Source organism: Centruroides sculpturatus, unplaced genomic scaffold, assembly GCF_000671375.1.
Source record: "Centruroides sculpturatus isolate CEXI.00-Female unplaced genomic scaffold, Cexi_2.0 scaffold1738, whole genome shotgun sequence".
NCBI classification, from domain to species: domain Eukaryota; kingdom Metazoa; phylum Arthropoda; class Arachnida; order Scorpiones; family Buthidae; genus Centruroides; species Centruroides sculpturatus.
Window position 1 is genome coordinate 20,265 of NW_019386322.1, and position 15,189 is coordinate 35,453.

The 15,189-nt window shown below is 30.2% G+C and overlaps 1 protein-coding gene across 1 annotated transcript; it reads left to right on the forward strand.

Annotated features, from left to right (window-relative positions):
• The first annotated feature begins 7,745 nt into the window (after window positions 1-7,745).
• Window positions 7,746-13,694, forward strand: LOC111614547 (glutamate receptor ionotropic, delta-1-like). The gene is made up of 5 exons (XM_023355919.1): window positions 7,746-7,825; window positions 9,567-9,657; window positions 13,143-13,301; window positions 13,363-13,510; window positions 13,666-13,694. The coding sequence occupies exons 1-5, from the start codon at window positions 7,746-7,748 to the stop codon at window positions 13,692-13,694; spliced, it is 507 nt and encodes a 168-aa protein (XP_023211687.1).
• The last annotated feature ends 1,495 nt before the right edge of the window (window positions 13,695-15,189 follow it).

A 15,189-nucleotide genomic window follows, 5' to 3' on the forward strand; every position in this document is an offset into this window, starting at 1 on the left:
GATTTTGAGCCCCAAAAAGTAGTAAAAAAAAGTGCGACTTATACTCGTCAAAATACGGTAATATAGAACACACGTACTTACAGTCTACAGTAGAGCGTCGTTTATCCGAATCAATTGGGGACTGGGGTTGTTCGGATAACTTATTTTTCGGATAACCAATTATGTACGAAAAAATAAGTTAATTTATCCCATGTTGAAATTTTTCTCCGTTGCGTGTCGCTTCGCGTTGAATTTTCGTCGAGGTTAAGCCTAACGAAGACTATTGTATCGTTAAAAATTATGTTTTTATTTTGTACGAACAAAATAAATACATCGAAAAATATAAAACTATAGAAAATTATACTTCAGACGTTAATTTTGTATCAAAAACGTAAAATATTTGAGTAGCCCAAAACATAGCCAAAGATTGCAGCGCCACAGCACTGGCAAAAATTGAAATTTGCCGACTGGAATTCTTTTGGATGATTGACGTTACAGATGATTGACTTTCGGATAATCGACGCTCTACTGTATTTATGTATAATTTAGTTAATTAATATTGATTTTTTATAATTCGATAATAAAACATAGGAAATAGTAATATGTTCAGGAGCTAATCGTAAATCATTATGTCTGTCGCAAACATTCAATGGATATTTTAAATTAACCTCTAAAATATAATCTATATTATTCCTATCTGAAACATTACGAATGTCTAAAGAAGGGGTGTCCAACCCGTGGGCCGCCTGCGGCTCAAGACAAGTTCCAATGTGGCCCAATAATCATGTTAACAAAACCAATAAATGTTTTAATTTTTTTATTATTTATTTAGTTCAACGGCACAAATTCATAAAATAAGTTTCACAAAACCATAAACCTCTATTAATATTGTAGTTTTGAGTGGAATGAAATATTTTCATGTACTTGGAAATGTGTGAATGAGGAAGGATTACTAAATAAAGCTGGAGATGTGACTCAAAGGATTATAGACCCAAATTTGGTAAAAGAAGAGAAGAAACAAAAGATAAAAAGTTATCAGAAAGGTTAAATAGTTCTTCCGTTAGGCAGATGTGAAATTCGAAGTTCATATAATTTCATAAAAGAAAGTAATCCTTTAAATTTTTAATAAATGTAAATTAAAATTCCTTTAACCAAAGGAATTTGACCCTACAGAACTGAAATATTAAGTGTATGAGAAAGTTATAATTCTTTCTATTTAACTACAAACATTCTCACGATAAATCCGTGAATAGTTTACGATTATCGACAAAATTCGTCATATTGTTGTCGTTCTAACATCAACTTTAACCCTTTAGTAGTGAAGAAGAAACATGTGAAATTTATAGATCATTTATTCATGCAGTTTTTCTTATTACTGTTTCGGAAAAATATTTTATAAACAGTTGTGTACAGTAAAGAAAAGTCTTTTTTATTGTTACATAATTCATTTTTTATGTAAATTCTTTTCTTCGCGGTAGTTTTTGACTAATTTTTGGCGATACCCCAAAAGAATTTGATGTATATATATGTCTCTCACACGACTGCCCTTAACGAATATATTTGTTGCTCACTGCTAAATAGTAAATTATCTAAAATTTTGAAATATATTAACCAATAATAAAGTGTCAATATATTGATATAATTTTGAATAATCTTTAAAATTAAAAAAAAATGTTTTTTCAAACTAATTTTGCTTACTCATAATCATCATCACCAATATTTTCTTCAGATAATTCGTTATAAAAATATTTTTTCGGTGGTAAACATTTCTTGTATAAAATACCTTCATTTTAAAAATAATAATAAGGAAAACTTACTTTTCATTTTAATAAATTTTTATTTTTTTATTATAGAAAAATCAATTAAAAATAGAAAAATTATAATTAACATTTTAAAAATTTTCTGTTAAAGTAGTTAGCGAAGAATTTAGAATTGATAACTATCTATAAATTTAAAATCATTTAAAGTAAATGTTGTAAATTTTTCTGAATTTACAAAAATAATTTGAATTTTCGAAAAAAAATTGTTTAGAAGGAATATTTTTCAAAATTAAATGGGAGTCATAACTCGTAAAATTCTGTAGCATACATACATACACGTGAAAAGAAAAAGCTGTACTGAAAGGTTTATTTTAAAAGATAAAAAAGATGTATAAAAGAAGAAAGGAAGGTGATTTCAGGAAATGTTAGGAAGGTAAGATGGTTGGAAATTTAGAAGTGGAAAAAGGAAAATATGAGCCACAGAGGGGGACTGTTAAGTAAGACTTGGAAATACAATGGTACAGTGTACCCCGATAACACTGTTGATAATTGCGTGTTATATGAATTCTATGTTGTACGAGTCACTTAGATTTTACAAATACATGTGCTGGGCTGTGAATGTTTCTTGTATTTGTAAAATGTAAGTGACTTGTACAATATGGAATTTATATAACATGGAATTATCAAGTGTTATAGGTGGGATCTACTGTATGTGCGTGCAGAACAATCTGCATTTACAGGGAAGGAGAAGGCTTATAGCGTAATACCTAGAGGAGTTAGACAGATAAGGCCTGCCTTGGGAGAAAAAAGGTGGGACTGAGAAGAAGCAGTAAGGAGTCCCTTTTGGGGAAGGATCATTGTTGACTCAGAAGATGAGCTGTCCATTAGATGCTACTTAGGCTGGTAATAGTATAGTGTATTAGTTTCAGGTTATCCATGAAAGTCTTGAATTTATGATAGATTATTTGGTCCTCTATAAAGGTGTATAGTTTGCAGGGCCAAGGATACCCATGTTCCACAATAGTCTTATGAAGGTTTGCATGCTAGCATGAGTGAACCAGGCAGATGAATATTAGGTGCATTGGATATTCATTCTCGTCAGTATCACAGAGGCACAAACTGTTCCCCTTTTTCAAGAATCTATAGAAATAGGCTCTGAAGTTGCTGTGTACTGTTAGCATTTAAGTCACGATGTGATTGATAATAAAACGGTGTTTGCTGATCCTACAAGAGAAGCTGGAAAACAGTTGTGGGTGAGACAATCTGTCAGGCTTTCATCCCACTCCTTCTGCCAGCAAGACGTTAGAATTGAGTCCAGCTTACTTGAACCCAGGACAGCGGGATCGAGGATTGGCTACACACCATGGATAAAGAGGAGGCCTTGAGGAGGCCTTTTTGGCCAGATCGTCCGCATTGTCATTGCCACTGCTTCGTGAGTGGCTCTTGATCAAGTAAAATTTTATGTAGACAGTATCGGAAATTTCGTATAGGATCTTTAAGCTACTGTTGATTACGGAAAGGTGGCAGTTACATTTACGAATTTGGTAAAGGGAGACTCAACTGTCTCTTATGATGTAGATGTTTCTACTGTCGTAACCAGTTATATTATCTTGGATATGTCTTAGCGTGTTAAGGATGAAGAGTGACTCAGCTTGGTTGATGGAGCAAGATAGATCCAGCCTATAAGCACCTTGCCAGGTTCTCTTCATTGGGTCATCGTGCTTAATAGACGCGCCTACTGCACCTGGATATTTGGATTCATCGGTGTAGTAGTTTATACCTTGTGGGATTGTGGATTGGTGGAGGCAAATGTTGGAGCCTGAGTCATTAGCAGAATGATAAGTATGCAAGTCATAGTTAATGTCCGGTCCATGATCCAGGAGGAATTTCCCTAGGACACTTACGTCTGCAGGCAGTTTAAACTTTTTAATTAGAGACTGCAAATGCTCCATGTCAATTTCTGATGTAGCTAGTTGCTTTAGCTTGTGAAACAGGTATTTTTTCAGAATGACCCATTGGGTGTGGTCATCTCTGCTATGATAAAAAGGGCATCAGTGGGTGCTTTTTGCCGATATGCACGTTCTGAACAGAGCACTCTATACCTCGCATCCATATGTGAGGATAAATTCAATAGCCGCATTATAAATAATCTTGCTGTACTTGTAGTCTATGCCCCAGACGTTCCTAGAGTTATGCTGGAGTAAAAAGTTCATTTTTGTCGCTTTATCACATATATAATAGATGTGGTCCTTCCAAGAAAATTTTGGGTCAAATAGCACACCAAGATATTTGATGTTATTTGTGTTTTGAATCCTGTAATTAATAATTTTAATTACCGGATTTTTTCAGGGGGTTATCCTTCAGGAAAATCATGGCACAACATTCACTGTAGTTGATGTTTTTTCGACAATGGTTTACAATCCACTTGTAGATCTCCTTTAAGAAATTGTTAGTTAGGTTCTGCAGGGTCAATTAATTGGAGCTTGAGGGGAGGGAGAACGTATCAACGGTGTAACCCTACATGTATGGGTTGCCAATAGAGATATGGCCTAAAGACAGCCTCAGCAGCCTGTTATACAAGATAATCAAGAGGAGGGAGCCAGATTTCGAGCCCTGTGGGCAACCCCTGTAGATGGCAGTCTTGTATAGTGTTTTTCCCTTCTCAATGGCCATTGCTGACCTTTTTGTAAAGTAGCTCCTTAGGAGCATTAGGATGTTATGTGGCTAGTTAGTATAAGTTGGCTGGCCATCAGACGCGGTCAAACGCACCTTTAAAGTCAATTGAGACAATGATTGAATGGTTCCAAGTATCCTTGACTGCCTGGACATAGTCCACGATTTTGCCCATTGATTGAGAGAACATCTGTCCTTTCTAAAACAGAACTGACAGTTATCCAACCATTTGTTGGATTCTAAGTGGTGTTAAATCCTATTCGCCATGAGACCATCCAGGACCTTGTCAACCATCAATAGTAATGAGGTGGGACAGTAATTTGAAGAAGCATTTGGAGGTTTGTTTTTGTCTTTCAGAATCAGTTTAACAGAGGCCTCGTTCCAAGTCCTGGGGAAGTAGCCAGAGCTCAAGCATTTGTTGAAGAGAACTTAAAACGTCATAAGATTCGCCATATAGGCATGTTAGGCCATTCTCCAAGCAATACCACCCACTCCTGGTGCTTTTTGATGTTACTAAATTCTCTAAAGATCTCATTTGCAGAGAAAGATTTACCATTGACAAAAGTAGTGTTGCTTACAACTGCATTCTTTAACGATGCTATGGATGTATTGATCCTCCGTGAGATGGTCAGATGGAAATAGTTACGAGATGACGGTCTTATAAGTATCAGCCATATTAATGGTATAGCCACAGTTGGTCAAAATCATTGGGGAATTCTACGTAGCCTGGTCTTTTTTAAAACAGGACTGACCGTGGTCCCTATGCATTAGAAGAGGTGCAGAAATCCTTTGATAATTTGATATATTTTTATAAGAAAATTAACTGATATAAAATTAATTTTTGCGTTCTGACTTGTCAAATACCTTATAAATGGTTTCCAAAATAACTGCTTACCTTCATACACAAGTAGCACATACAACGTTCACAACCTGAATCACGGTTATACGGAAACTTTTCTAATTTCTTATTTACTGTGAATTTGACCATCAGAAGATTTTACATTTTTTGTGTTTTTTAATGTTAAAATTCCATGATGTAAATCATTTTTCGTTACCAAGTTTTTAATTTTAAGGCATTTTTACTATACGTATAACAAAGAGAAAGTATGGAGATCGTATAAGAAAAAGATTTCCCTCAAGTTTTTTTTCATTTTTCGATTCAAAAAATCTTGAAACGTAGAGAAATGCAAAACATTTTGAGGTTTTTACCGAATGTTTGAATGTTTGTGTGTGTATGGGTAGCACAATTTTGTTCATTATGTTTCAAACTTAATAACGCTCATGCATTTTGTCGAAAAATTTCTAAGATTTTGCAGGGAAATTTGGATATTAAAAGTATTGGTGTCGTTAAATTTTAGAAATTAAACGTCAAAACAGTAGGGAGATAAAGGATCCTATGCCGTATGTTTAGTATGGTCGGACTTAATGATGATTTTATTAGTTATTAGGATTAACAATATTTTTCTAAAATTCATCCCCACTTTCCACAATAAGTTTATCATCATTTTAAAATAATAAAAAATGTAAAACGTTTTAGTAATAATTATCGTAAAAGATGATGCCACTGACTGTTGCCAGAAAAATTAAGCAACTTGTTGCTGGATATTTTACAGTTGTTCCGTGCTAGCATAATCTCTTCAAACAGCTTTGTAACATTGATAAACTTTCTCTGTAATTGTATGGAGTTTAGATTATGAATATAGACTATTTTTGTAGTTCAACATTTTTTTGTAAAGTTATTTTAATATTCCTTAATAAATTTAACTTTATTAGCAAACAAAGAAAAATTAAACCGAATATATTATTAACAAAGTACGTGTTTATTTATTCCATTAAATCATAATTATTAAGAGTAACAATACTTTTTATATCATGAATATATACATTAACAACCGTGCTAATATTAACATATTATTTTGTGATTCTTTAAATGTATATTTATGTCAAAATGCATTTATGAATATATCTGTTTTTATGAGTAGAGTTTCTATCGCAAAGCATTTACAAGCGATCTAAACTTCAGGTTATAAACACAATAATTCGCATTGAAAATAAAAACAAAAATATGAGAGAATAGCCTGTACGTTTACCAATAAATTGTACTTGAAGTACAGTTACCAGAGGTACATGTACACATAAAATAATACCATGTTATTATCAAATTTTAAATAAAAAACTGGTTAGGTAAGTGTCATTTTTCTGTGTAATTGACTACAATTTTAATGTGCAGTTAGTCATTTAAAGAAAAATGGGTAACATTCATTCTTCTCGAAAAAAATACATTGAATTTTTTTAAAATAATTTACTTTCTCTGTATGAAATTACATCTCATCTATGTAGAAAAAAATATTTTCAAATTATATTTTATTTCTATAACGACAATATGTAAACAATGTCAGGTATTTATAACATTTATATATCGAATAGGAAAATCATTGGTTATTCAGAGTAAACTCAGTCGGAAGTGAAAGTCATTTTGATCTTTTTCTTCCTTATTGTGATTTTCAAATACATTTATTTGAATGAAGGTAAAAAATATGAATTTTGATTTTACTTTCGTTTTAATATTATTGTATTTTATGTAAAAATGATACGTTTTTCGTGTTCCCTTATAACTTTGTAACTTGAAGTTTGTATTGAAGATTAGTAGATATTTTAAGTTATTTACTAATTAAAATGATTAAGTATCAATGAAACTTTTAACCATAGGTTAAGGAGGCCTCTTGTTTAAAGTATTAACGATAGATTTTTTATTAGTATATTAAATTTATATATTTAGTTGATTTTTGCAAGAAACATTACTTTTTTCCCATTCATTATTGTAGAATTTAAATTTAATGTACGGCATCACGGGTGTCATTATTCGATTGTTTTGTAAACAAGACATGTCTTTCAAATCAAATATACAGAATTTAGTACAGCTGCAAAATAGTATACTGTACTTATTGAGGAGAATACACTACATAAAAACGAGAAATATATTTTTACATTTGAAGTGTATTTATCCGAATTTTAAAATTCATAAAGCATTCTGTTTTTTCAAATCTTTGTCATGGCTACTATTGTTTTAATAAACATAAGATTATGCATGTTTGTTTGTGGTATTGGGTAATCAGTATTGAGGTGTATACCAATTTCTTATTTGTTGTTATATAGTTTTTTAAATACAATTATTTGTTTTTCAATATATATTATATTTACAGCTAAACTAAATGATTCGTACGAATGGAAATTAGCTGCGATAAAGGTAAAATATACTATGGTAATTTTATAATTTACTTATATACATATAAACAATTGATCTGTTATTTTAAGAATCCCCATTTCGTGACTATGGATAAATCTCAGAATAAAATGACAGGAGGAATTCGTTTCCGAGCTTTTAAAGCTCTTCAAGACAAACTAAAATTTAGGTATTTTCAGAATTATCTCGTAATTTGTTTTATATATTTATTTCTATAAAATGTTTAATAACAACAAAAATTATGAAATCAATTTTCGAAGAAATAAATAGGTACACTTGTTTATTAATATGAATCAGCACGATTAGTTTTTGTAAGATATTGCAAAAGTTAAAATAAATACACATCATTATAATTATTTACAGCCACGATATCCTATGAAAACTATTTTAAAAATATAGAGTATGTTTCATACCAATAAAGACGTATTAAGTTTCATTATTTCACTTTGGTATAATATTAATATTAATTTAGAATATATTACTGAAATATCTGAGAAACTATGAAATAGCATACGCGATAATATCGACTTTTTTTCTGGAAGAAACTCCTGTGAATTTTACAACGGTAAATGTTTTGAACGTTTCTGTTCTAAGCTTAATCACAATACTTAAAAACATTTTATTCTTATATTTACACTTATTTATAAAAATATTTATTTTCTAAAAAAATAATTTCTGTTGTTTATTTTAGCTGTAAAATATAACACATAATAATAATATTAAGCTAATTTATCTCTTGTTATAAATATTCAGATTAAGTAGTAGTAGTAAAGCAAAATACAAAAGAGTTACCCTGTATATATCAGAAAATGTAGTCGATAACAATCTTTCTAACTGCACGAATTAAACAAGAAACGAAACTATATTCTTATTAAATTAATATCAAAAGCAAGGATAATAAACGATATTAAAAGTGTTTTAAGTATCATTTAGATATCGTGGATTGAGAATAAAAAAGCAACTTTCATGCCTTAAATCAATATTAATAAAATCACGATAAAAATAGTGACTTAAGAAACCTTGAGATCCCATTTCTCCTTTTACGACATTTAAAAAAAAATGTGTTGTGGCACTACAAATTTCTGAGTCTATTAATTTTTAAAAAATGGATATATTTGTTTTAACTACTATATTTTAATCATGATTCGTAATTTTTCTAACAGTGTATTTTATCAATGTCATTGGTTCTTTAATCCTTCAAGATGAAAACCAGTATTTCATAATTTTATTTATTAAAAACAAGAAATAAGAAAAATTAGCTAATAACTATCAGTAAATATCATTCTGAAAAACAGTGTAAGATGAGCATTCTAATTGCTAAATGTACAAATTTAGCTAAGAAAATAAATAAACTTTGAAAATACCAAAGAAACCATTCGTAATATTGATTTTCCTTAGTCGTGTTGCAAGGTTCTGTTTTCCCGAAAGATTAGAAAACCTTTCGGGAAACAGAATGTTTTTAATCTTTCAGAAAAATCTGAAAAATTAAAAACATTTTATATCTTCGAGTTCCAGAGAATATGACACACATATTCAATTGCACACGATTGTTTTAATTAAATTTTTTATTCAAACGTTGACAACAACACCTTTAGAGAAATTTCACTCAAATACTAATGTTTTCTTTACATAATATTATAAAATATTTTTCAATATAAATGTTTTAAAACTTATGACTTAATTGAAAGTGTATTATATTGGCTTCCATTAATTAATTCCAAAAGTTTATAACAAATTGATTTAATCGAATCACTTTCTAGTTTTAATTATTAAAAAGTAGTAAATACTCTATTTCAATTGAGGTACTTTTTATAACATTTATATTAGTACAATATTTCCAATTACGATAAATTTAGTTGCAACTGTAAAACTTATCTTTAACAAAAATACAATTATTTGCATTCAATTAGTTATTCCATAGCTAAGCCAGTAGATGATTTCTTTGGAAAATTAAGCAAAAATGGAACATGGACAGAAATGTTTGGAAAAATTACAAGACAGGTAAGTGATTTAATTTTTCAACAGATGCATTGATATCATAGTATTTTTTCATGTTTACTTTATTCTTATTCTAAAAAACTTGTATAATGGTTTTTACATTCTGGAATCTAGTGCAAGAATTCCTTTCGTTTTAGTTAGAGATTGTCAGTCTGCAAATTTTTTAAACTTACTTTAACATATTACAGAAAAGCAAGTTTGAATTTATTTTCACAGTTATAATGCAAAATGATCCTTCTATAGTTATATTTAGTACGAAATTTGTATTTAACATCATACCCAATATATGACTGTCTTAAATCAGTCGCAATAAAAAGGAAATTCATGCAAAAGACACCTTTAAAAATTTATGATTCAGTTTAAGCAACAGAAAAATATAGAGATTTTGCACATAACGTGTGAAAGTGTTGCCAGTTTCTTTCTTCAAAGTTTAACTTCTTGCACTTTCTCTTGTTCTTTTTACCTTTTCTATCTTGGCGCACACAGAATAGTTCGTCGCTTTTGAGCAAAACTGCAAAATAATGGCGATAATGAAACATGCTGGCAATATGTCAAATGTGAAGAAAACACCCTAGAAGCTACAAAACTAACAAAAGCATAATGAAGGAAAGCAAAAACAACAGGAAGGAAATGCTAATATATACTCCCTAACAATGAAATCGTAACAGCAAAAAAAAAAATGCTTTTAACCACGTGCACATTGCAGCATCAGCTGAGTCGAAGCACATATGCGTACAGTTAAAAAGCAAACAAAGAATTTGCCACAAACACCTGTTTATTTACTAAAGAATATGGCAACTAAGGGCTGCTATACATGCTGCTAAAAAACAAGCCATGCAAGCAATGAAGAAATTAATGTTTTCCTGTGATATCTCTTGCCAGGCTGAATCCAATGTGTTTCACATATTATCTACAGCCGTGGTACTCAATCTTTTTGAAGTTGGGAAACACTACACTTCGATATTTTTTTCGCGAAACACTTTCAATACACCAGTTTAAAAGCAGGAGTGGAAAAAACATTTAAAATCAACAGCATGCTCGGTCTAGTATATGACGTCATTGGCGTTTTCTTATTACATTTCCATACAAAAATTAGTTTACATTATATTAATTTTTCTTTAGCAACAATTTTTAATTAATTGTATATTTCATTTTTGTGGAACACTTGAACTGGATTCATGGAGCTCCCGTGTTCCGCAGACCACAGATTGAAAACCACTGGTCCACAGTATGTGGCAATGAAATGTTCGATAAAAGAAAAATGTGGCAAAGCTGTCGGAGACGTAAAGATAAGACTTCCCTTCAGATTGGTCAGAGTTTGCAACGAAATGTGCAGTTCGGCATTGTGTTGATTGAAAAGTAAATCAGGTGCGGTCTGCACCAGTGGCTGAACCACAGTACCGATAATTCTTGTGAAATACTAATTCACATTTAGAGTACCGTAAATGTGCAGCAGAGTTGCGCTCTGTTGAAAAATGATGCTTAATTAAGCAAACAATAATGACAATAATGGTTGGGGTTAGTGCAACACTCAAGTAAACGGTCAGGCACCTAGTCATATTTGTTCAAGGCTTTCATTCATCAAGACAGAGAAAAAAAATTTACCTGTAAACAATACCCGATATTAATCAGTGGTCCAATTGTGATAACAATAACTCCGCGCTAAGTGTGCAGTTCTGTGTCAAGCAGTTAATGGCACTCCATTGCAGGTTTCCGTGCATAAAGCCTAACTTTATGGAATTGTTTCAAATGATTTGCGTAAACATCCTGGGTAGCTACTAGTTTTTCTCGTTCAAAACTGGGTATCACATGACTCGATGCGAAAGTGAATTGAATTGTTTGCATATTGTTGCAATTTCACTTTTCAGTAGTAGAATTTTTGTTTCATATTTAGTATTATTTGTTTTAAAATTTATTATTAGGAGAAGAAAGAGTACTTTTCATGAGCGTGACTCTGCTTTACTGAATTTTTTATATGTTTTTCTTTCATTTCTTCGATTTTTTGCATCTGCATAAACACAACCTAACAATTAATAGCATTTAATAGTTTACTTTATTTTCTTAGGGTTATTTCAATGTTTCTTTTCCAAACAGTAATTTACCTCAAATATAATTCTATGAAATACAAAATGTATTTTCTTAATCCTGGTGTCTTTGAAAACAGTTTACATAATTAACAAAGTTATTAGAAACTAGCAAATAAGTCCAGCGTTGCTTGGGCAAAAAGTAACGACAGCGAAGAATAAGATTATTACATTATAGCCAATGTTACCCGTTTTTAAAAAATGCAAGAATATGTCTTTTTGTTTTTAGAACTGTTAGATAGGTTTAAAAATATGTTCGATTTCTCACAAAAACGCGAAATCTGCATCTGCCCCTGTTAATCTTGCACGCCGCTTTCTTTTAACACTTTCATTGTTACTTAACATTTCCATTGTTAAAACTTTCCCCCGCGAAAGAAAGTGTTAGAAACCTCTCTTCTGTGATTGGAATATCGAAAAATTACTTTTTAGTGTGCATTTTTGTGACGTACCCTAACTGTGTACCAAATTTCAACTTCAACTCCTAACAATTTGGGTTCTGTGATAATTTTTATTATTGTTATCAACCCATCTCGATTATATATATAGATTATATAAAAGGTTTATGTAATTTTTTAGTACGTTATGTAAAATTAATGTAAATTTTTGAGGGTTCTTATAGAATATAGTTAAACGTATGCAATTACTCGAATAATACTGTAATAACACTATAAAAATGCAGCAACGAATTGCAAAACTTTCTCTGAAACATTTAACTACCAAAATTTAATAGCACCAATCATTTGAATGCGCAATCTTCCCTCAATAAAATCTGTTCATATTCGAAACTGAATTTGGCTTTACCACCTGTTTTTACTTAACATAAATACTGTGTATTGCTTAAGGCCATTTTAAAATACACTGTTATTAAGGGGTTTAATTAACAGCATTAATAAAAGAGTATCAGCAATTTTCTCTGAAGAAAACCTATATTCAATGCATACTATGTTTTTACACAATAGTACACAACTTATAGCTAAGTGTTATATTTTAAATTTATGAATTAGTATCATTCGAAATGTTATGTAGACAAAACTGTGCATACGCAAATCTGTGGATGACTGTAAACTTCATTATGTAGACGATAAAAAAGGCTTCAAAATTCATTAAGAAAATTATGTTATAGAATTATGTTTTACTTTTGGTTGTTGTATAAAATAGAAAAAGTATCAAAATCAATCAAAATTGTTCCTTCAAAATTTTTACATCATTAGACTCAAAATATTTTGAAACATTGAGAATTATTGACCTTTATGCATGGATGTTATTATGAGTATGAGTGTAGATTAGGTTTATGTTTTAGTAGAAAAATTAATATTTATATAAATATTTATATTTATTTCTTTGTAAGAAATTACTTTATACTCATTACTGAAATGTAATAATATTTAATTTCTCAATTATTAGGAAGTGGACATGGGAATCATTTCAAACTTTATTAATTTCGATTTGTATTCAATCATGAAGTTTTCTGCAGTGGTAGGATATCAGTCTGGAGTGTTCATTGTGAAGAAACCTGAAAAAATCCTTAATTGGAGTTCCGTTATCGCTCCATTTTCCTATATGGCAAGTAATTGTTATTTCAGTTATAAAAATTGATCATAATAGCAGTATTTCAATTTTATAGATATGGATCGCTATGTTTATAACCGTCATTGTGTTTGGACTAGTGTTACACAAAGTGTTAGAACGAGACTTTGCATTACAAGATATAGAAGTATTTTGGCCAAGAAGTAAGGTTTTCTGGAATTTGTTCCGAAGTTTCGTATATCAAGGTATGTTCATTTACTTTCGTATAATACTTAATTATCAGATTTTCTTCTACCAAAGAATTTTGTATATGAAGGAATAAATTTGAATTGCATGAAAAGGTTTCCATCCAGATTTATGATTGGAATATGTTATTCTATTTATGAAATCGTTATTCTAGGATCTAGTTATAGCGGGACTTTAATGTAGTTCATGACATATCCTGTTACTGAAAAAGTTCCAAACACTTTTGATGAGTTAGCAAATTTTATACTAACAGGGGAATATTCTTGTGGAGTAGCCAGTACAGCTATTTTATGGCAAACTATTCAGGTAAGTGAGGAAATAATATAAAATTAATGTATAACTTATTATTAGTAGTTGTATATTATATATTATATGATGTCAAGTAATTTTCTAGAATTCCAAGTTAAAATCTGCGAAAATCATAACAGACCATATAATACAAAACAACAACTTTATGGAATTAAACAAAGCAATTGAAAGAGTACAGAAAGAAAAATTCGCTTTAATATACGCTGATTATGTATTAAAAAAGAAACTTGGAAATGATTTAGACAACTTTGTATTCTCGAATGACAACCTTTTTATTTTTATGGAAGCATATGCAATGAGGAAGAGTTTTCCATTCACACATGAAATTTACGAAATGTGAGTTAATACAAGCTTTACATAATTTTTTGTTGGACTACAATTTGATAAAAATTGTATACTTGTAAACTCACACCATTATCTGTGTATTTATGTCACTGTCTTATTATAATCTCAAGAAAGGTGTTAGTTTGATAAATGCCGAAACCAGATTCGTATAGCGTAAGAGGAAAAACACCAGATTAACTGAATAAGAATATTCTGTTTTAAACCTAAAACACGTTAAATGGCATAAAAAGTGTTCGATGAATGTCACAAATCATTTTTGACAGGAAAAGTATGACATACGGGGCGTTAGACATTATTAATCTGTAACAAAGATCATATATATTAAGTTAAATTATTTTAAAAATACTATTACTTTCTTGTCACATAGNTTTCTAACTGCACGAATTAAACAAGAAACGAAACTATATTCTTATTAAATTAATATCAAAAGCAAGGATAATAAACGATATTAAAAGTGTTTTAAGTATCATTTAGATATCGTGGATTGAGAATAAAAAAGCAACTTTCATGCCTTAAATCAATATTAATAAAATCACGATAAAAATAGTGACTTAAGAAACCTTGAGATCCCATTTCTCCTTTTACGACATTTAAAAAAAAATGTGTTGTGGCACTACAAATTTCTGAGTCTATTAATTTTTAAAAAATGGATATATTTGTTTTAACTACTATATTTTAATCATGATTCGTAATTTTTCTAACAGTGTATTTTATCAATGTCATTGGTTCTTTAATCCTTCAAGATGAAAACCAGTATTTCATAATTTTATTTATTAAAAACAAGAAATAAGAAAAATTAGCTAATAACTATCAGTAAATATCATTCTGAAAAACAGTGTAAGATGAGCATTCTAATTGCTAAATGTACAAATTTAGCTAAGAAAATAAATAAACTTTGAAAATACCAAAGAAACCATTCGTAATATTGATTTTCCTTAGTCGTGTTGCAAGGTTCTGTTTTCCCGAAAGATTAGAAAACCTTTCGGGAAACAGAATGTTTTTAATCTTTCAGAAAAATCTGAAA